Here is an 18,115-nt window from a genome sequence, read left to right on the forward strand (position 1 = left end):
TTTACCTAGCAGCTGCTCAGGCGAACGTGTGCATGCAGTCAAGTGAGAAAAACCTAGAACCTTCCCCCACCTTCGCTGCCTACAGCTACTGACCAGTTCTGGCTTCGCACTGGCCTACCCTGGGAAGTTACGTCCTCACGGCTCCGTCTCTCAGGAGTGTGAAAAGTCCACACCCTTAAGAGACGCAGCTGTGCTGGCCTAATGCCCAGCGTAGACAGCATTAGGTCGAGGGAAGGATTCTTCTGTCAGCCTGGCTACCAGCTCTCGGGGAAGGGAGAGCAGTTTTAAGTATAGACCAGGAGAACTTTCAGCATCTAATTGGCGTGTTCCTATTATTAATCATTACTCCCTATCCAGCTCCTTGGCTGTGTACTGTGATGCCCCCGTCCTGCTGATTTTATAATCTGAGCCCCCGATTCTGAATCCTGTTCCAACAACTAAAGCCCTCTGCCTGGGCCGAGCCCAGTGGGGCCCATGGAGATCTGCCTACATAGGCCCAATTGTGGGATCGAAGCCCAGATTCGTACCCGGCCCCAGCGGGGAGGGGCAGATGTGGGGGAAGGGAGAGCGCTCATGGGGGGAAGTGGTGAACTATTCCCAGGGAGGCCAGACTGTTGGGAGTTTGTTAGGATCAGGTATTTCTTACTGGATACTTTGACTTTAATTTAAAAAGCAGTGAGGCTTGTGTTGATGATTTAAATCCTCTCCTTGGATGATCATCAGGCATTCTCCCCCCTCTCACGGCTTTCTGCGCCACATTCCACTTGGACGATGAAATGAACAGGTTACTCTCACTTTGTGGCTCTCCAGCATTAACTTAAAGCTCCAGCCCTGTAAGCACTTAGGCACACGCACTCCCATGAGTGGGATGCACAACTCCATGCGTGTGTTGGCAGCGATGGGGGCCAAGGCTGCCATGTTTGGGCTGCAAAACCCGCAGGGAGGGGAAAATCATGAGAATTATTTCTAAGGCACCTCAATCCACCTGACTGCCCTTCCAACTTCGACAGACACCCCCTCCTCCCAGGTGTGCACCCTCAATCATGTGTGTGCTCTTAGCGCCACCTGGTGCCCCTCTCAGGGGCTGTGCATGGTTCAGCTATATATGCATGATGGCCATTTATTGACTCCAGTATTTCCCTTTTCCCATGAATATGAACCTGACCTTGTGCAATGAGACATTTATTCTCATGTGACCACACGGTGAAATTTCATCACAAGGGCATGTTCCACTGACATACTACTCACATCCACAACTGTAGGTCTTATGAGGGGGGACATAGGTGTTGGCCAGGCCTTGAATTTCACCCACAGAATATTTACTTTGATCATTCATTGTTTTCCCTTTTTCCCCCCCCACTTCAAGAGTAATCCAGTGAAACACACATATGATCTTATTGTTACTATTGGAAATTTAAAAAGTAACATTTACTGATTAATGATTAAACCTTTGTTATATCACTACTATGCAACCATGTAACCTTTGTTATAGCGCACCAGAGATGAGCATGAGGCATTAGAGACAGAAATGATCTGGAAAAAGGGGTAAACAGAGAGGTGGCAAGATTTGCAGATGATACAAAATTACTAAAGAGAGTTAAGACCCAGGCAGTCTGCAAAGAGCTACAAAAGGATCTCTCAAAACTGGGTGACTGGGCAACAAAATGGCAGATGAAATTTAATGTTGATAAATGCAAAGTAATGCACATTGGAAAGCATAATTACAACTATACATATAAAATAATGGGGGTCTAAGTTAGCCGTTACCACTCAAGAAAGAGATCTTGGAGTCATTATGGATAGTTCTCTGAAAACATCCACTCGATGTGCAGCAGCACTCAAAAAAGCTAACAGAATGCTGGGAATAGTTAAGAAAGGGATAAGATAATAGGACAGAAAATGTCATGTTGCCTCTGTATAAATCCATGGTACACCCACATCTTGAGTACTGCGTGGTCACCGCACCACCAAATGTGGTCACCGCATCTCAAAAAAGATATACTGGAATTTGAAAAGGTTCAGAAAAGGGCAACAAAAATTATTAGGGGTATGGAATGGCTTCTGTATGAGGAGTGATTAATAAGACTGGGACTTTTCAGTTTGGAAAAGAGACAGCTAAGAGGAGATACGATTGAGGTCTATAAAATCATGACTGGTGTAGAGAAAGTAGATAAGGATGTGTTGTTTACTATTTCTCATAACACAAGAACTAGGGGTCACCAAATGAAATTAATAGGCAGCATGTTTAAAACAAATAAAAAGTAGTATTTCTTCACACAATGCACAGTCAACCTGTAGAACTCCTTGCCAGAGGATGTTGTGAAGGCCAAAACCGTAACAGGGTTCAAAAAAGAACTAGATAAATTCATGGAGGATAAGTCCATCAATGGCTATTAGCCAGGATGGGCAGGGATGGTGTCCCTAGCCTCTGTTTGCCAGAATCTGGGAATGAGCAACAGGGGATGAATCACTTGAGGATTCCCTATTCTGTTCATTCCCTGTGGGGTGCCTGGCACTGGCCACTGTCGGAAGTCAGGATACTGGGCTAGATGGACCTTTGGTCTGACCCAGTAGGGCCATTCTTATGTTCTTATATTCTAAAGGTGATAGTCCCTGCCCTGACACCATACGGGCTGAGTTAGATCTGATATAACAGGTAGATGGAGAGGAGGGGGTCACAGACCAGGGTATGAGCAATCATGCCAAGTGGTCAGAGCAAGAGTCAGTAACCAGGAAGTGGAGTCAGAGGTCAGGAATCAGAACTGAGAGTCAGAACCTGGTTACCTGGAGCAAAGCAAGACTGGGAACAAGTAGACACAAGAGCTATCACAGCCATGGGAAAATGCTTTGAGCAGCCACAGAATTGCTGCTGGGCTTAAAACCAGTCTGCCACTCACCCTCACCAAACAGTGTAGCCAATCAGGCAGCCGATACAGGCCAGCTGTGCTTGTTAGCTTGCCCATCAGCTGGCCCTGATTCCTGACTGGTGGTGTCACATGAAGACTTGAGGTGGGTGTTTTTGAAAGTGCTGCATTGTATTAGTGCATCTTGCAATCCTTGATTTTCATTAGGTTTGTCATTCCAAGGGTGAGGTGAGTGGGGTTACTGCTGTGAGGAGTGTGAACAAGGTGAGTTTGCAAAAAGAAAAGGAGGACTTGTGGCACCTTAGAGACTAACCAATTTATTTGAGCATGAGCTTTCGTGAGCTACAGCTCACTTCATCGGATGCATACCGTGGAAACTGCAGAAGACATTATATACACACAGAGACCATGAAACAATACCTCCTCACACCCCACTGTCCTGATGGTAATAGCTTATCTAAAGTGATCATCAAGTTGGGCAGGTATTGTTTCATGGTCTCTGTTTGTATATAATGTCTTCTGCAGTTTCCACGGTATGCATCCGATGAAGTGAGCTGTAGCTCACGAAAGCTCATGCTCAAATAAATTGGTTAGTCTCTAAGGTGCCACAAGTACTCCTTTTCTTTTTGCGAATACAGACTAACACGGCTGTTACTCTGAAAGGTGGGTTTGGAAAAGGGAGACGACCAGGTGGCAAACTTTCCAGCTTTTTATCTTCAAGGCACTTTACAAACAAACATTCATCAGTCACAGCAGAATGAGAAACCTGATAGTTCCTACAGCAATGTTAACATGGCCCCTTGCATGTGCATGTACAGACAGACTTGTCCCTGGAGAGCGAGTGTCATGTACTGGTTAGAGCAGGGGTCTGGCAGTCAGGCCGCCTGAGTTCTGTTAGTGGTTTGGGGAAAGAGTGTGATGCAGTGGTGAGAACCAGGGGGCTGGGAGTCAGGACGTCTGGGCTGGAGCCCTGACTCTGAGAGCAGTGCTGCCTGGCAGTTAGAGCAGTGAACAGGGAGCCAGAAGACACCTACTGCCTTGTTTGTAACCTTAAGTAAATCACTTACGTTCGTTGTGCCCGTTTCCAGCGTACGGCTGCTGCAGTGACCAGTTAGTCAGTGTTTCTGAACAGCTGTGAGCCCTAGGTTAAAAGCAAAGCGTGGCTAGTAGCGGAGACGTAATGCCTGACACAGAGAGCGGCTCCACGCGGTTAGTGACCAGCTGCAGGAGGTTGCCCCTGGGGCCTTGAACCCAGCTGATAAGGAACCAACAGGAAACGCTGGCCTAGGAATTGCCGTGGGGGGGGGGAAAAACTGTAAAGAAAAGGTGAAGCGATTCCCTTTCTCTGCAGCGATAGCTCATTTGCCCTGAATACGGCTTCCCTGCCTGATCCAGGCCAGGAGGGCAGGTTCATGCTCAGCAGTGCAGAGTTCAAAACAACACTCAGCCTCTTGAGGAAGGAACAGCCAGCCCTGCCCATCTCTGTGCAGCCTTGGGCACAGCGCTGCAGAAACAGCCTTGGCAGGGTATGACTTTGGGGAGTTTCTGTGAGCAGCTCCATGCAGGGCCCCTGCACGTATCCCCCACTGCTTCCATGCACAGAGCTGCCTGCAGAATCAGGGTCTGAATCCTCAAGTACTTCCCTCATTAAGTCGCTCCTGATGCAGGATCTGTTTTGTTTCTTCAGGGAGATGTTACGTTAGTGTAACTGTGTGTCTGTACAGCACGCCCCCCACCCCTCGTCCATGGCTCTGCTACATCAGGACATGGAGAAGGAAACCCATCCTCTTGATACATGTACACACAGGGCCAGATCCATGGCTGGTGTAAACTGGAGCCGCTCCATTGCAGTCAAAGTGTCTATGCTGGCTTGCACCAGCTGGCTCGTTAGCTGACCTCTGTCATGTTTGAATCCATTAGATCTGTGACCTTAGAAAGCGACTCTCTTCTGTTCTTTAGGCCTTTTGTCTTCATGGGGATGCTTTGCCTGTTAACATGAATGTGGTTATCCTCGTGCAGTTCGTGAACTCTTGTCCTCCCTTGGCTTCTGTGATTGTCTTCTCCCGGTTATCCTCCTACCTCACTAATGGCCCCTTCAGCAGATCCTCTTCATCTGCTCTCCAGCTTTCTGTGGGGGCTCCATAGGGCTCTGTCCTTGATACCCTCCACCTTGTCTCTGGGTAATCTCATCCACAACACGACTTCAATGACCACTGCTACACTAACGACTCACAGCTCTACCTCTGTGCTCCAGCCTTGGGTTCTCCAGACTAGTTCCTCGGCCTGTCTCTGATGTTTCCTCACGGATGTCTGCTCAAGCCATCAGCTCAAGTTCAACGTGGCTAAAACAGAGTCCCAACCGCCTTCCCTGCTAGCTCTTGTCTTGATCACTGTCGCCAACACAGCCATCCTGCCAGGTCCATAACCTGGGTATCAGAGCTCTCCCCAGGTCCTCACACCCAGGCTATGTCTCAATCTCGCAGATTCTTTCTGCAGAACGTCTCTAAGACACGGCCTTCCCCATCCACCCACACAGCTAAAACTCTTACCATCTTGTATCTCAGTTACTGCAACATCCTTCTCTCTGGTCTTGGCAAATGCAATCTTGCCCTGCTCAGATCCAGTCGGTGTGCTGCTCAAAAGCTGGTTCTCCTAGCCTGCGGCTCTGACCACATCACCCTGTCTGCATCCCATCACCAGCTCGCTTGTCTCTGTGCATTAGACAGCAGCTGCTTGTCTTCACTTTCAAGGCCCTTTGTGGCCTCTCCCCACCTTATCTAATATCTCTCCTTCACTGCTGAGAGTTGACTTCTGCCTCCCATCAGCCCATGACGCCAGCTGCCAGCACCCACGTGCTTTCATCCAGGCTGCCCCTCACCTGTGGGAGGGGCTCCCTGCAACCATCCACAAAGCCACCCTGCACACTCTCCTTTGCTGAGATGCCTTACACAAATCTTGACATGGGTTAGGTGCTGAGACCAGTCCTGTCTCATTGGTTCCTCATATGTCTCCGTCTGCCTGCAGCCAGCTGTTGTCTCAGACTTGGATTGGGAGCTCCGGGCGGCAGGGATTGTCCTTTTGTTCTGTGTTTGTGCAGCGCCCAGCACTGTGAGGGCCTGGGCCATGTCTGGGGAGCCTAGGCACTAGGGTAATACAAGTAACACATGATAATACAGTCGTGAGACCAGTAGCACCCCTGGGTGGACAGCTGGATTCTGGTAAACCCCTTCTCAAGCAACATAAGCTAAATCGAAAAGGGCTCCTGGCATAGATGCCGACTTTCCAATGTGCCAGGGGGTGCTCAACCCTTGGCTCTGCCCCAGGCCCCGCCCCCACTCCACCCCTTCCCCCAAGGTCCCACCCCACCTCACCTCTTCCCACCCCCCACCCTGCCTCTTCCTGCCTCTGCCCCACCCCCTCCCTCGAATGTGCCCAGTCCTCCCCCCTCCATCACACCATGAAACAGCTGATTGCGGCAGGCAGGAGGCACTTGGGGGAAGAGGGGGAGGTGCCAATCTGCGGGTCCCACTAGCAGGCAGGAGGCACTGGGCAGGGAGGGGGAAGCTGCTGGGGGGCTGCTTTTTCCCTGTGGGTGCTCCAGTCCAGGAGTTGACACCTATGGCTCCTGTCATCCCGCAGTAAGAGCATCCACACTGGCACGGGGCACTATTCCAGTATAACAAGAAAGTCTAAAGTCACACCTGGGCTCATACATAACACATTCCCATGGAGACAAGGCCATGGAGGAGTTAGTTCCACCTGGCCTCATTGTTGGTTCTACTCGGACACAGTGGCCTTGTGGGTTTCCCAGAATGCTTTGTGTTATTCCATTCTGAGTGTCTCGCAGACAGCAGTGAAGATGCGGTCCCTGCAAGTCGGAGGTGTGTGGGCCTCATGCTGGGCCCAGTATCACTGTTAGTGCAGGGCAGGGGGCATTCCCACTCCGCCCAGATGGGGATACCTGGATCTGTGGCCTTGGGACCCCAAGAGAAGCTCTGGGATACTGTCTAATGGACCCTTCAGTCACCACAAGCCATTTGCAGCTACAGAGAAGGCAGACCATGGGGAGCGGCTTGGCAGGTGGCTGCAAAGTAGGGCTGAGTCGGGGATGCGGGTCAGTTACGGTCCTGACTTCTCTCCTGTCTCATTCAGTCTCTTATTTCTTTCCTCTTCACCTCTTCTCCCCATCCCTGCCTGGTCATTCTGGCCTGACCCCTCACTCTCTCCGTAGTGCCCGTCTCAGTGTCCCGTACCTTGGCCGTCAGCAGAGGGGAATCCCTGGCTGGCTCCCCAGGTAACGGCATGGCTTTCCCACACCGGCTTTTGGGAAAGGAAACCTCTGCATGCGCAGGAGTGCCCGGTGACTGGCTCTGCACACGTGGCCGGGGGGCGCACCCTCCGTGTCATTCGGTACATCCAGGGGAGCACACGCCACAGCAGGCTGCACGGGAGCAGGGCAGAAGTGCCCCGTGTGTGAAACTGCATGTACAGAGCGGCACGCCCAGCTATGGGACGCTGCATGTGCACAAACAGAGGGGCTGTTACAAATACAAAGGGAAGGGTAACCACCTTTATGTATGCAGTAACATCACATTTCTTCTGGCCAGAGGTACAGAATTACTCACCTGCAAGGGGTTAATTAGGTTGTTTAACCTAAGCTGGTAAAAGATAAGCTTAGGGGGTCTTTTAGGTGGGTCCCCACATCTGTACCCCACAGTTCAAAGTGGGGAGGGAATCTTAACGGGGGCACGTGCTGTGGAAGATTCTGCGCTGATAGAAACGCACCTTCTGAAGAGCAAATGGACTGAGCCGTTGCCCGCCGCCGGCCCCTGTGGCAGCCAGGCCCCGGGGCCGAGGAGCAGCACTGCACAGTTACAAATGCAGGGAGGGGCTGGCAGGCGCACTACTGCCCCTGCATGTGCACACGTGTTAGTACCACAGCAGTGTGCTCGACACACTCGGCCACACACACTGCTGGGGCACTGGTGACTGGGCGGGGGGGGGGGGGGGGTGTTGCTAAGTTGCTCGTGCGAACCTGTATTTTTCACTCCCCTGCTAAAAGCCAACCACGGAGGACTATGAGCCAGCAGACAGGCAGGCTGGGTGGGGGACAGAGGAAGTAGGCACAGCATTAGGGGTAATGGGGCATGGTCCTGGGTTATGTTTGGGTTTTTATAAGTTTCATTTCTTGGCTGGTTTTTTTGCTGATTGCTGCTCCTGTACATCCCTGTACCTGTCAGTCATGGATACACTCTCTGGTCAAGCAGTTCCCTCTCTGGGAATTACCATAATAAAAGGGTATTTGTACCAACAGAGCGAAGGTCAGAGAGACATTTACATCAGCAGTGCTGCAAACAAGCTGCCTTTGTTCTCTAATAAATCCACTGACCACTTTGAATCCCGCTGCATGTCAGAGCTGTCAATTAACATGATGGACAGGAGGCCCTGCTCTGCAGTGTCTGCCCCAGCATCAGACCCCGTTTATAACTCTGCCCCTGGAATGCGGCTACACAGCCATGCTGCTGGGGGATTGTGGGTGGAAATTTGTACCAAACAACACTGGGAGCAATGAGCATCAACTCTTGCTGCATTAGAGCAAAGGGACTGCCAGGTGCCTTAAGCACAGCTCTCCAATTAGTTGAGAAGGCTGTCAATCAATATAATTGACAGGCAGCAGCTCTGGAAGAGCCTATTAATAGGAGCAAGCGGGCAAACAACCTAACCAGTTTTAAGTGGGATCCCGACACGCTAATGATCGGGATGGCCTGACAGGGTTGTTCGTGACAGCAGGGACTGGACTCCATGACCGAGGAAATCCCATCCTGTGCTACATTCCGAGCCCCCACACTCATGTGCATTCTGACGGCCTGTCTCTTCTGTCACCTTTATAAGATTCTGTACTTTAAAACCTGTTTCTGTGAGGACACCAGAGACTGAGCGACTGCTCCCAGACAGCAGGCCCCACATGGGAGAGAATAAACCTGCACCTGCCAGGCTGAACAGCTGCGATGCCTGACTGCCCCTCCTGGGGGTTCTCTCTTCCCAAATACTCACTGGGCTCAACTCCCCGGGTCCCTGTGCTAGCCCTGTGCTGTGCTGGGGAGCTGCGAGCGCTGCTGGTGGAGGGGTGAAGTGTGGGCAAGGCAGCGTCCGAAGGAGCAGTATCCCCTAGTTTTCACCTGCATGGCCTCCACGATCTGCACCTTCTGCTCGGCCCCCTGCTCTCTGCATGGCGCTGCCCATTCCAACCCCGGAAGACAGCTCAGCCAGCCACAGCCTGCCTTTAGTTTCTGGTGTAAGCAGATGCTCAGAGGCCTTTCTCCTTGCAGCACAGGGAGCCAGGCTCTGCACTGTTTCCTCTTGCAGGGAGGGGACGGAGGGGGTCACTGTGGTCTGGAGAGAAGCAAAGACATCAGGGACCCCATCTGTCCAGAGGGTGAGAATCCCAGCCAGGCAGAAGCTCTAGAAAGCCTCTGGGATGTGTCCCTGGCACCTTAGCGTCTGCACTGTCCTGGTGCTAGAGAGCCAGGTGACACAGTGTCAGTAAACAGGCTCTCACACTTTGCCTCCATCTCTGTCCCCTCCCCACCTCTAGTAAACCGATCACCATCTCGCTGCAGCGGGCTGAATCGCTCCGAATCCCCAAACCGGGAACGCAACGACTGCGGGGGCAGCAACACCCAGCTGTACAGCAGCAGCATCTACACGCCCGACTACTCCGTGCACATCCTCTGCGACGTGCAGTTTGTCAAGGTAGCCGCAGGGCTGTGGACCTCGCTGACGCTTTTCGGGGTGTCCGGGTGAATTGCTGCGCGAGGGAGCCGTGGCCGTGCCCAGCAGGGGGCGATCTCCCACAGCTACCGACCGCAAGCAACACGCGCGCTCCACTCCCGGCTCGCTCCCTCGGTGGGCTAATAATTTACACCCCCAGCTTGTCACACCGGAGCACCCAGCCCCTTGTCATCTGGGCACCCGCAATGTGCGCCGATCTGCTGCCTCCCCAGAAGCGGCACCCAAGTTTACTGGCTTCTCCTTAGTTCACTCCCCTTAGCACAAGGTAAAACCAAACCAAGTGTATTTAACCAGGTTTGAGTTAAGGATTCAAACAAAAGCAAATTAAACAATTGAAAACACCAGGTTACAGGAAAAAGAAAAACATAAAATGCAATGGTGGCCTAGTACCCCATGTGTCAGCACCCCCGCTAGGCCAGACAGGGCATTGCATGGAGTCTGCTCGGATCGGCAGGGCCTTCAGGCTGTCCTTGTCTGAATCTCTCCCATCCTATTGTGGGGACAAGAACATTAATTTCTGCCCCACTGGGGTGTATGGGCTTCCCCTTATGTTTGACAGGGGCTAGCCAGCCCTTGTCCTCACCAGACCCAGAACCCCTTGGCTTTGCAAGGGGTGGGTAGGGAATCCCAGGCTCTCCCACTCCACTTGGTCCAGCTCAGGGCTCTTAATCCAGGCAGGCAGAACCAGTTCTCCACAATTCTCCTGCCCCAAGCTCCAGCCTACCTCCCTGGGGCTGTCAGCTGCTGCAGCCTGTGGCTCTGGCCGTCCCTCCCTTGGGCTCTTGCCACTCTCGGGCAGCTTCTCACCAGCTCGCTGGCAGCCCCTTCTTGCTCCTCTGGCCGCCTCCACCCCCTTCTAGGCTCTTTTATCCCCAGCTGTGGTCAGGCTGCCAGTCAGCATGGCCAGTGGGTCCTGCATTAACTCCGTGGTTGCCAGGCCCACCTGAGGCCTATACACCCTATGACAGCAATCTATAGCCTATACTTATTAACAATTATTAATTAATTCCTGAGGGATTTCTCACCCAGTGGTCAGTCTGTACAGCGCTGTCCAGTCCAGGGAGCTGGGAGCCACTTTTCATGAGACGCTCCTGCTGGCAGAGCATCGACTGTGTAATGGAGAATATCTTGGGCCATTTTGTCTTCTCTTACAGAGTACCAGACTTCGTCCCTTTTCAGAGCCAGGGTGCTTCATCAGCTCCAGCTCAGCCCTTAGGTCCCCGAGGCAGTCTTTTCTTGGGGTTCTTTGGTCTTTGAAAATGCTCCAGCCTGCATCTGGTCCAGTCTGCACATACAGGGTTGGGCTGGGTTGAAAGGTGTTGCTTGTTCTTATTCTTGAGTGTGTGACACCTGTCCCACCTCAGGTGATTACGCTTCACCTCCAACACAGGGTTTGGAACGTAATCATAGAATCATGGAAATGTAGGGCCTGAAGGGACCTCAAGAGGTCATCTATTCCAGCCCCCTGCACGGGAGCAGGACCATGTTAACCTAGACCCTCCCTGGTAGGTGTTTGTCCAACCTGTTCTTAAAAACCTCCAATGACAGGGATTCCACAACCTACCTTGGAAGGCTATTCTGGAGTGTAGCTACCTGTAGAATTTGCAAGTTTTTCCTAATATCTACCCTAAATCTCCCCTGCTGCACATTAAGCCTGTTACTTCTTGTCCTACGTTCAGTGGGCAAGGAGAACAATTGATCCCCATCCTCTTTAGAGCCGCCTTTAATAGATTTTAAGACTTATCACGTCCCCCCTCATCTTCCTTTCTCAAAACTAAATATGCCCAGTTGTTTTTTTTTTTACCCTTTCCCATAGGTCAGGTTTTCTAAACCTTTTATCAGTGTTGCTGCTCACCTCTGGACTTTCTCCAGTTTGCCCACGTCTTTCCCAACATGTGGTGCCCAGAATTAGGGCTTGTCTTCACTACCGTGGTAAGTCAACCTAAGTTACGCTACTCCAGCTATGTGAATAACGACTTCCCCCGGTGTTTTCGCTGCGCTGCATCCATGGAAGACGCTCTCCGGTCGACTTCCCTTACCATTCTCGGGGAGCTGGAGTACCGGGTTCAACCGGAAAGCGCTCTGCCATCGATTTAGTGGATCATCGATTGCAGCAGCTTTAGCGAAGACAAGCCCATAGACAGAGTATCCAGCTGAGGTCTCACCAATGCCTAGAAGAGCAGGACGTTGACCTCCCGTGTCTTACGTACGACACTCCTGTTAATACACCCCAGAATTAGTGTCACCCTTTTCACACCTGTATGACTCTGTTGACTCCTATTCAATCTGTGATCCACTCTAACCCCCAGATCCTTTCCAGCAGCACTGCCCCTAGCCAGTCAGTCAGTCCACATTTTGTGGCTCTACATCTGATTTTTCCTTCCTTTGTGTAGTACTTTGCACTTGTCTTTATTGAATGTCATATTGCTGAGTTCAGACCAATTCTATTTCTGCCCCCCCCCCCGCCCAAGTGCATACAACCCCTCCCAACTTGGTGTTGTCCACTAATTTTAAAAGCATACTCTCCACTCCAGTATCCAAGTTATTCATGAAAATATTCAATAGTACCAGTCTCAGGACTGACTCTGCAGGACCCACTGGATATGCCCTCCCAATTTAACAGCAAACCATTGATAACTATTCTTCAAGTATGGTCTTTCAACCAATTAAGCACCCACCCTATAGTAATTTCATCTAGACCACATTTTCCTAGTTTGCATATGAGAATGTCATGAGGAACTATATCGAAAACCATACTAAAACCAAGATATATCATATCTACTGCTCACCTCTATCTACTAGGTCAGGAACCCTGTCAAAGAAGGAAATTAGGTTGGTGTGGCATGATTTGTTCTTGACAAATCCATGCTGGCCATTCCTTATAACCCCATTAGCCTCTAGGTGTTCACAAATGGTTTAATAATTTGTTCCAGAGTCTTTTGAGGTATCGAAGTTAGGTTACCTGCTCTATAATTTCCCAGGTCTTCTTTGTTCTCCTTTTTTTAAAGCTAGATATTATTGTTACCCTTCTTCAGTCGCATCCAATGAAGTGAGCTGTAGCTCACAAAAGCTTATGCTCAAATAAATGTGTTAGTCTCTAAGGTGCCGCAAGTCCTCCTGTTCTTTTTGCGGATACAGGCTAATGTGGCTGCTACTCTGAAACCATCCTCCAGGAATTCTCAAAGATAATTGCTAACGGCTCCAAGATTGTTTCAACTAGTTCCTTAAGTACCCTACCATGAATTTCATCAGGCCCTGCCAACTTGAATTCATCTAGCTTACCAAAATATTATTTTGGCTTGTGTTCCTTCCCCCTTGTTGGCATTAAACACCTCATCCTCCTTGAGGTCATCTGTTAATAGCTCTCCTTCCCCATTAAGCAGCAGACCTACACTTTCCTTCATCTTTCTCTTGCTCCTAATGTATTTAAGGACCCTCTTCTTATTGCCTTTTATGTCCCTTGCTAGGTATAACTCATTCTGTGCCTTAGCCTTTCTGATTTTGTCCCCACGTGCTTGTGCTGGTCTTTTATACTCCTCCTTAGCAATTCATCCAGGTTTCCGCTTTTTGTAGGATTCCTTTTTGATTTTCAGATCATTAAATAACTCCTGATGGAGCCATTTTGGCCTCTTACTATTCTTTCTATCTTTCCTTTGCATTGGGATAGTTTGCAGTTGTGCCTTGAATATTGTCTCCTTGAGAAACTACCAGCTCTCCTGAATTCCTTTATCCCTTAGACTTTCTTCCCATGAGACCTAACCTACCAGTTCTCGGAGTTTGTTAAAATCTGGTTTTTTGAAGTCCATTGTCCTTATTCTGCTGCTCTCACTCCTTCCTTTCCTTAGAATCATGAAATCTCTCATTTCGTGACACTTTCGCCCAGATTGCTTCCACCTTCAGATTTGCAACTAATTCCATCCTGTTGACAGGTTTCAAGTGTAAAATGGCTGCTCACTTAGTTACTTCCTCCACCTGCTGGAACAAGAAGTTGTCCTCAACACATTCCAAGAACTTATTGTAAATTTTGTGTTTTGCCATATGACTTTTCCAACAGATGTCTGGGAAGTTAGAGTCCCCCATTACTACTGCGTTGTGTGTTTTGGAAATTTCTATTATTCTAGAAATGCTTCATCCAGCTCCTTTCCCTGATTTGGTAGTCTGTAGTAGACCCCTACCATGACATCATCTCTATTTTCCCCACTTTTATCTTTACCCAGGGCACTGACACCCACCTCCGTATGGACCTCAGAACAAGTGTATATATTCTTGATGTATAATGCAACACCTCTTCCCTTTTCCCAACTGACCTTTCTGAACAAGCTGTACCCTGCTATAGCAATATTCCAGTTAGCAGATTTATCCCACAAAGTCTCTGTGATGCCAGTTAAGTCATAATTAAGCTTATGTACTAATACTTCCAGTTCTTCCTGTTTATTCCCCATACTCCTTGAATTTGTATATAGACAGCTAAGATATTGAGCAAATTCCCCCACTGATTTCACTCTTGTTCCTCCTATGACCCTATTGTAACTTTCCACGTCCCCCCACGCCAATCTAGCTTTGTGTTCAGGTCGCCTTTTTGAACATAATTTTCCACCTGTCACATAACTCTAAAAATGTTTTGTGTACAAGCATCCTGCAATAACCATGCTAACCAGCGAGTTCTTGGCTTTTGGCAGAGACCACCCACAACCCCTTTCAGTTAAATATTGGAAGGATGGTCGAACACAGGAATAATACACCTGCCTGGGCGTGTCTGTGTCACAACCTTCCCTTCCCCCTGCTGACTCCACAGGGCACTGAACAAACAGCAAGTGATGGAAAGTAACAGAAGCAGGGCGCTGGTGGGAGACCAGCTGCCCCATCAGGAGGTGCAACAGAGCCTTTCCAGCCACCCTCTCACTGCCGTGAGATGAGCTGGCTGCTATTGCCACCCCAGGGTGCTGGGCCCAGCTCGACTGCTTTCCAGTGATGGCTCATGCAGAGTTTGGCAATGCACGCTCTGAGTTGTCTCTACCAGCCACCCATACACAGGCCCCCTCCTTCTGCAGGCTCTGCCTAGCGCACCCAGTGCCTTTATGCAGTAAATAGCCCCATGATAAATAACCGGGTGGGGAGCAGCTGCTCCCCCAGGTGGAGGGGCCAGGGCATCATGTGGACTAGAGCTATTTGCTGTATCAGTGCGAACTTCCCCCCGTGCAGGGAGGAGCTGTAAGGCCTACGAAGTCTCCAAAACAAGAGTTAAGTAGGATGTCAGTGGGGCATGGTTGGATGCTGCCCCACACAAAGGTGAACGTCACCCCCAGGCAGGCAGCGTTGCTCCCCCAAGGACTTGGAGCCAGGCAGCTGGCCATGCCCCTGGAAGCTCAGCTCACACCCTGCTGCCCTACCAGGCAGCACCAGGGGAGCAGGCCATCCCCACGGCCTTGAACTCGCCCAGCTGAGCTTGCTTGTCTGTCCTGTGCCAGATCACCCGGCAGCAGTACCAGAATGCACTGGCAGCCAGCCGCATGGACAGCTCACCCCAGTCCCCCGACATGGAGGCGTTCAATGATGGCAGCTCCACCAAGGCCCCGATGGCCTGGGGGACCCCACAGACCCCGAAGGAGGACCCTACCCCTACCCTCCTGAACGAGAGGAACAGCATCATTTGTAAGTCATCCCACGGCCACCTGACGGCCAGTCCCACAGGCCAGCCACTCCCCACAGGCCTCTGACACTCCCTAGCACCCATGGGACCCTGACGCCACCAGCCGCACACACACATCCCTTCATGCTCGGAGCCTGGCCCGTGGCATGTATTCACACCTGGGCCCCGATGCTCACACTGACACGCTCCCCCTCCCCATGCCGCCACCCGCGCTGGGGACGGGGTATCTCCCACAGGCAGCCGGTCGGATGGGCTCCAGAGCCCCAGCGACTCCATGTTCCTCCGCGTGGAGGGAATCCCCTTCATCAGGGAGGAGCTGGCAGACAACGAGGAGAACAGCAAGCAGCAGGGTAAGTCCCCGGGGTGGGATCAGGCCCATGGGATGGATGTGGATTGGAAGGGGTGGCTGCACTGGGGAGGGGGCGGGAATTGGAGGACGCAGCCACAAGGCACCCAAGATGCTCCGGAGAGCCCTGCCTGGAGATAGCACTGCTCTTACCTTCCTCCTTTGCAGCCAGCGAATGCTGTGACATCACCCTGGAGCAGGAGAGCCCGAACAGAGAGACAGCGAGTGGCACGTCCCCAAGCGGCACCGAGGAGACCCTGGGCAAGAAGCTGCTGAGGACACTGAGTGAGTGAAGCACCCAGCCAGCCCCATGGGAGGGCCAGCAGGGCAGAGGGGTACAACATGGGAGCACGTAGCCCCCAGTGGTGTAGGGAGGCACGTAAGGGGGGCAGGAAAGCTGGGGCCCAAAACGGCAGTGGGGCTGCAGGTACCAGCTCCGCACCCAACAACGAACATGGAGTGAAAACCTGGGGCCCGAATGGGGAGACAGGAAGGGAAAGGAGCCTCCCCTACTACTGCCCTCCTTCACCTAGGCTCAGATCTACCAGCCCAGCCCCCTAGGGTCCCTCCCTTCCCGTTACGCTGCTTGTTGCTGGGCCTGGACAAGTACCGGGGCCCATGGAGCAGCAGCAGGGAGCCCAGCTCTCCATGGAGGCACCTCCCCTGGGGGCAGCAGGCGACTGTAGCATGGCTGAAGACTGGGGTGTTTGGGGGGCCTGGCTCCACTAGTTCCTAGTAGCCAGCAGCTTCCAGGTGCTATGAAGGGCCTGGGCTGCCCCCTCCCACCAGCACAGCACCCCCAGGGTGGGACAGCGCTGTCTGGGGACCCGGGGGGCAGTGATCCCGGGATGGCTGCTGTGTGCAGGCGGGCAGAAGAGGAGGCAGTCCCCGGATGGCGAGACGACGCTGGAGGAGAATTCCAACCGAGCGCCGTTCATCACCTGAGCGGCAGCATGGCGGGAGCGCAGCGCTGGAGTCCCCGGCAGCCTGGAGGTGTGAACATGCCCCGCACTACTCCTGCTGCAAAGACACTTCCCCACCCCCCCGCCCACGGCCTGCCACAGGCCCTGGGGACACACCCTTGCTCTGCCCTGGGCACACGCTGCAGGCCCTGGAAAGCTGGCCAGGAGCTGCCATCAACCCTCGCAGACCCTCCCCCCACCCACTACAGGGCTGGGGCTTTCTGCCCTCCTGCACTGAGCAGGCGAAAGCCTGGATGCAGTAAGCCCTGCCTGTCCCTTGCCAGAGTCTGGTAGGGCTGTAGCTTGTCTGTCCAGGTGCTGGGTGTGGTCTTCAAAGCGGCACAGGAGACAGGGCGGTGTGTTGAACCTGGCGGGGCTGTTCAGGCCAGTGGGTCTTTTGGTGCCGGTTCCATGGGGGGGGAGGGGGCGGCGTAGAGGGGCTACAGTCCCCCCACCCCAACAGGAACACGTCCATAATGCTTTCAAAACCAGCGTCTGCCCCTCTGGAAAGCTGCTCTCAGGCAGGTTGATCTATGGAATTAGCAGGTGCAGCCTGTATGGGATCCTGCCATGTCCTCGTTTAGGGAGTCCCCAAGCTGCTGAATGCAGGCCCTGAGACTTTACACCCTGCAGCCTGGCTCGGGGTGGCACTGGGAGGGTGGGAGGCCCAGGGGGGCTCTGGAGAGCAGGGAGGGGGAATGACGAGCATTAAACAGCTGCTTTTCTTTCAGGTCTGCTGCCTGAGAGCGTCCTGCAGGGGGTCACGTGCGACAGCAGTGGGTTTGCACGCCGCTGCTGGCCCACCCAACACCTGCCCTCCCTCCAGGACATGCGCAGAGCCCCAGGCGAGAAGAGCAAGGCCCCCGGGTGGGACTGAAGCAGAGGTGGCAGCCCTGGACTTGCCAGGAAGTCAGGGCACGTGGCCGGCTCCTGTCCGGCTTTCCGTCTCAAAGAGGAGAAGAGGAAGAAGCAGCAGTGCCTGGGGCATGGTTCCCCTGCCGCGAGAAGCAGAAAGGGGTGGCCCCGAGCATCATTTAATACTTTACAGCAGCTCCCAGCCCCTTCTGAATCAGGGCCCCATAGCGCTGGGCACTGCAGCCATAACGAGACGTGGCTCCTGCCCCAAGGAATGCCATGCTCCGGGCAGTGCCTGTCCCCTCCCACCACACCCAGTGTGACACTCAGGAGGCTGCTGCACGTGTGTGCAATAACAGTCAAAACCTGCCCTCGCACTTCAGCCTGGCCCCTGGGAGCACTGAACTGCCCATCCTACAGACACTGCCCCAACCCAGGCACTAGCCAGTTGTGGGCCCCAGGCCCCGCCCAGCACTGAGTGTATCTGTCCCCTTCCCCCCAGGAAAGGGAAGCTCAGAGCTGTGCTTCAACCACCATGGCCCTGTGAGAGGCCTCAGCTCAGAGCCAGGTGTTGACATCGGAACGGGAGAGAGTTTTAAATCGCTGCTATGGAGGCTGAACACAATGTACTTTACATTAAAAGCCA

At 52.5% G+C, this 18,115-nt stretch overlaps 1 protein-coding gene across 1 annotated transcript in view; it reads left to right on the plus strand.

Annotated features, from left to right (window-relative positions):
• Positions 1-18,105, plus strand: part of CNNM1 (cyclin and CBS domain divalent metal cation transport mediator 1) — a 60,317-nt gene extending 42,212 nt beyond the window's left edge. Inside the window, exons 7-11 of the mRNA XM_077821989.1 lie at positions 9,460-9,617; positions 15,125-15,308; positions 15,543-15,656; positions 15,821-15,937; positions 17,346-18,105. Coding sequence (XP_077678115.1) covers positions 9,460-9,617; positions 15,125-15,308; positions 15,543-15,656; positions 15,821-15,937; positions 17,346-17,491 — 719 coding nt within the window. The 3' untranslated portion in view covers positions 17,492-18,105. The remainder of the gene's footprint in view (positions 1-9,459; positions 9,618-15,124; positions 15,309-15,542; positions 15,657-15,820; positions 15,938-17,345) is intronic.
• Positions 18,106-18,115: the final 10 nt, after the last annotated feature.

The sequence above is a fragment of the Eretmochelys imbricata genome, chromosome 7 (genome assembly GCF_965152235.1).
Source record: "Eretmochelys imbricata isolate rEreImb1 chromosome 7, rEreImb1.hap1, whole genome shotgun sequence".
Classification (NCBI taxonomy): domain Eukaryota; kingdom Metazoa; phylum Chordata; order Testudines; family Cheloniidae; genus Eretmochelys; species Eretmochelys imbricata.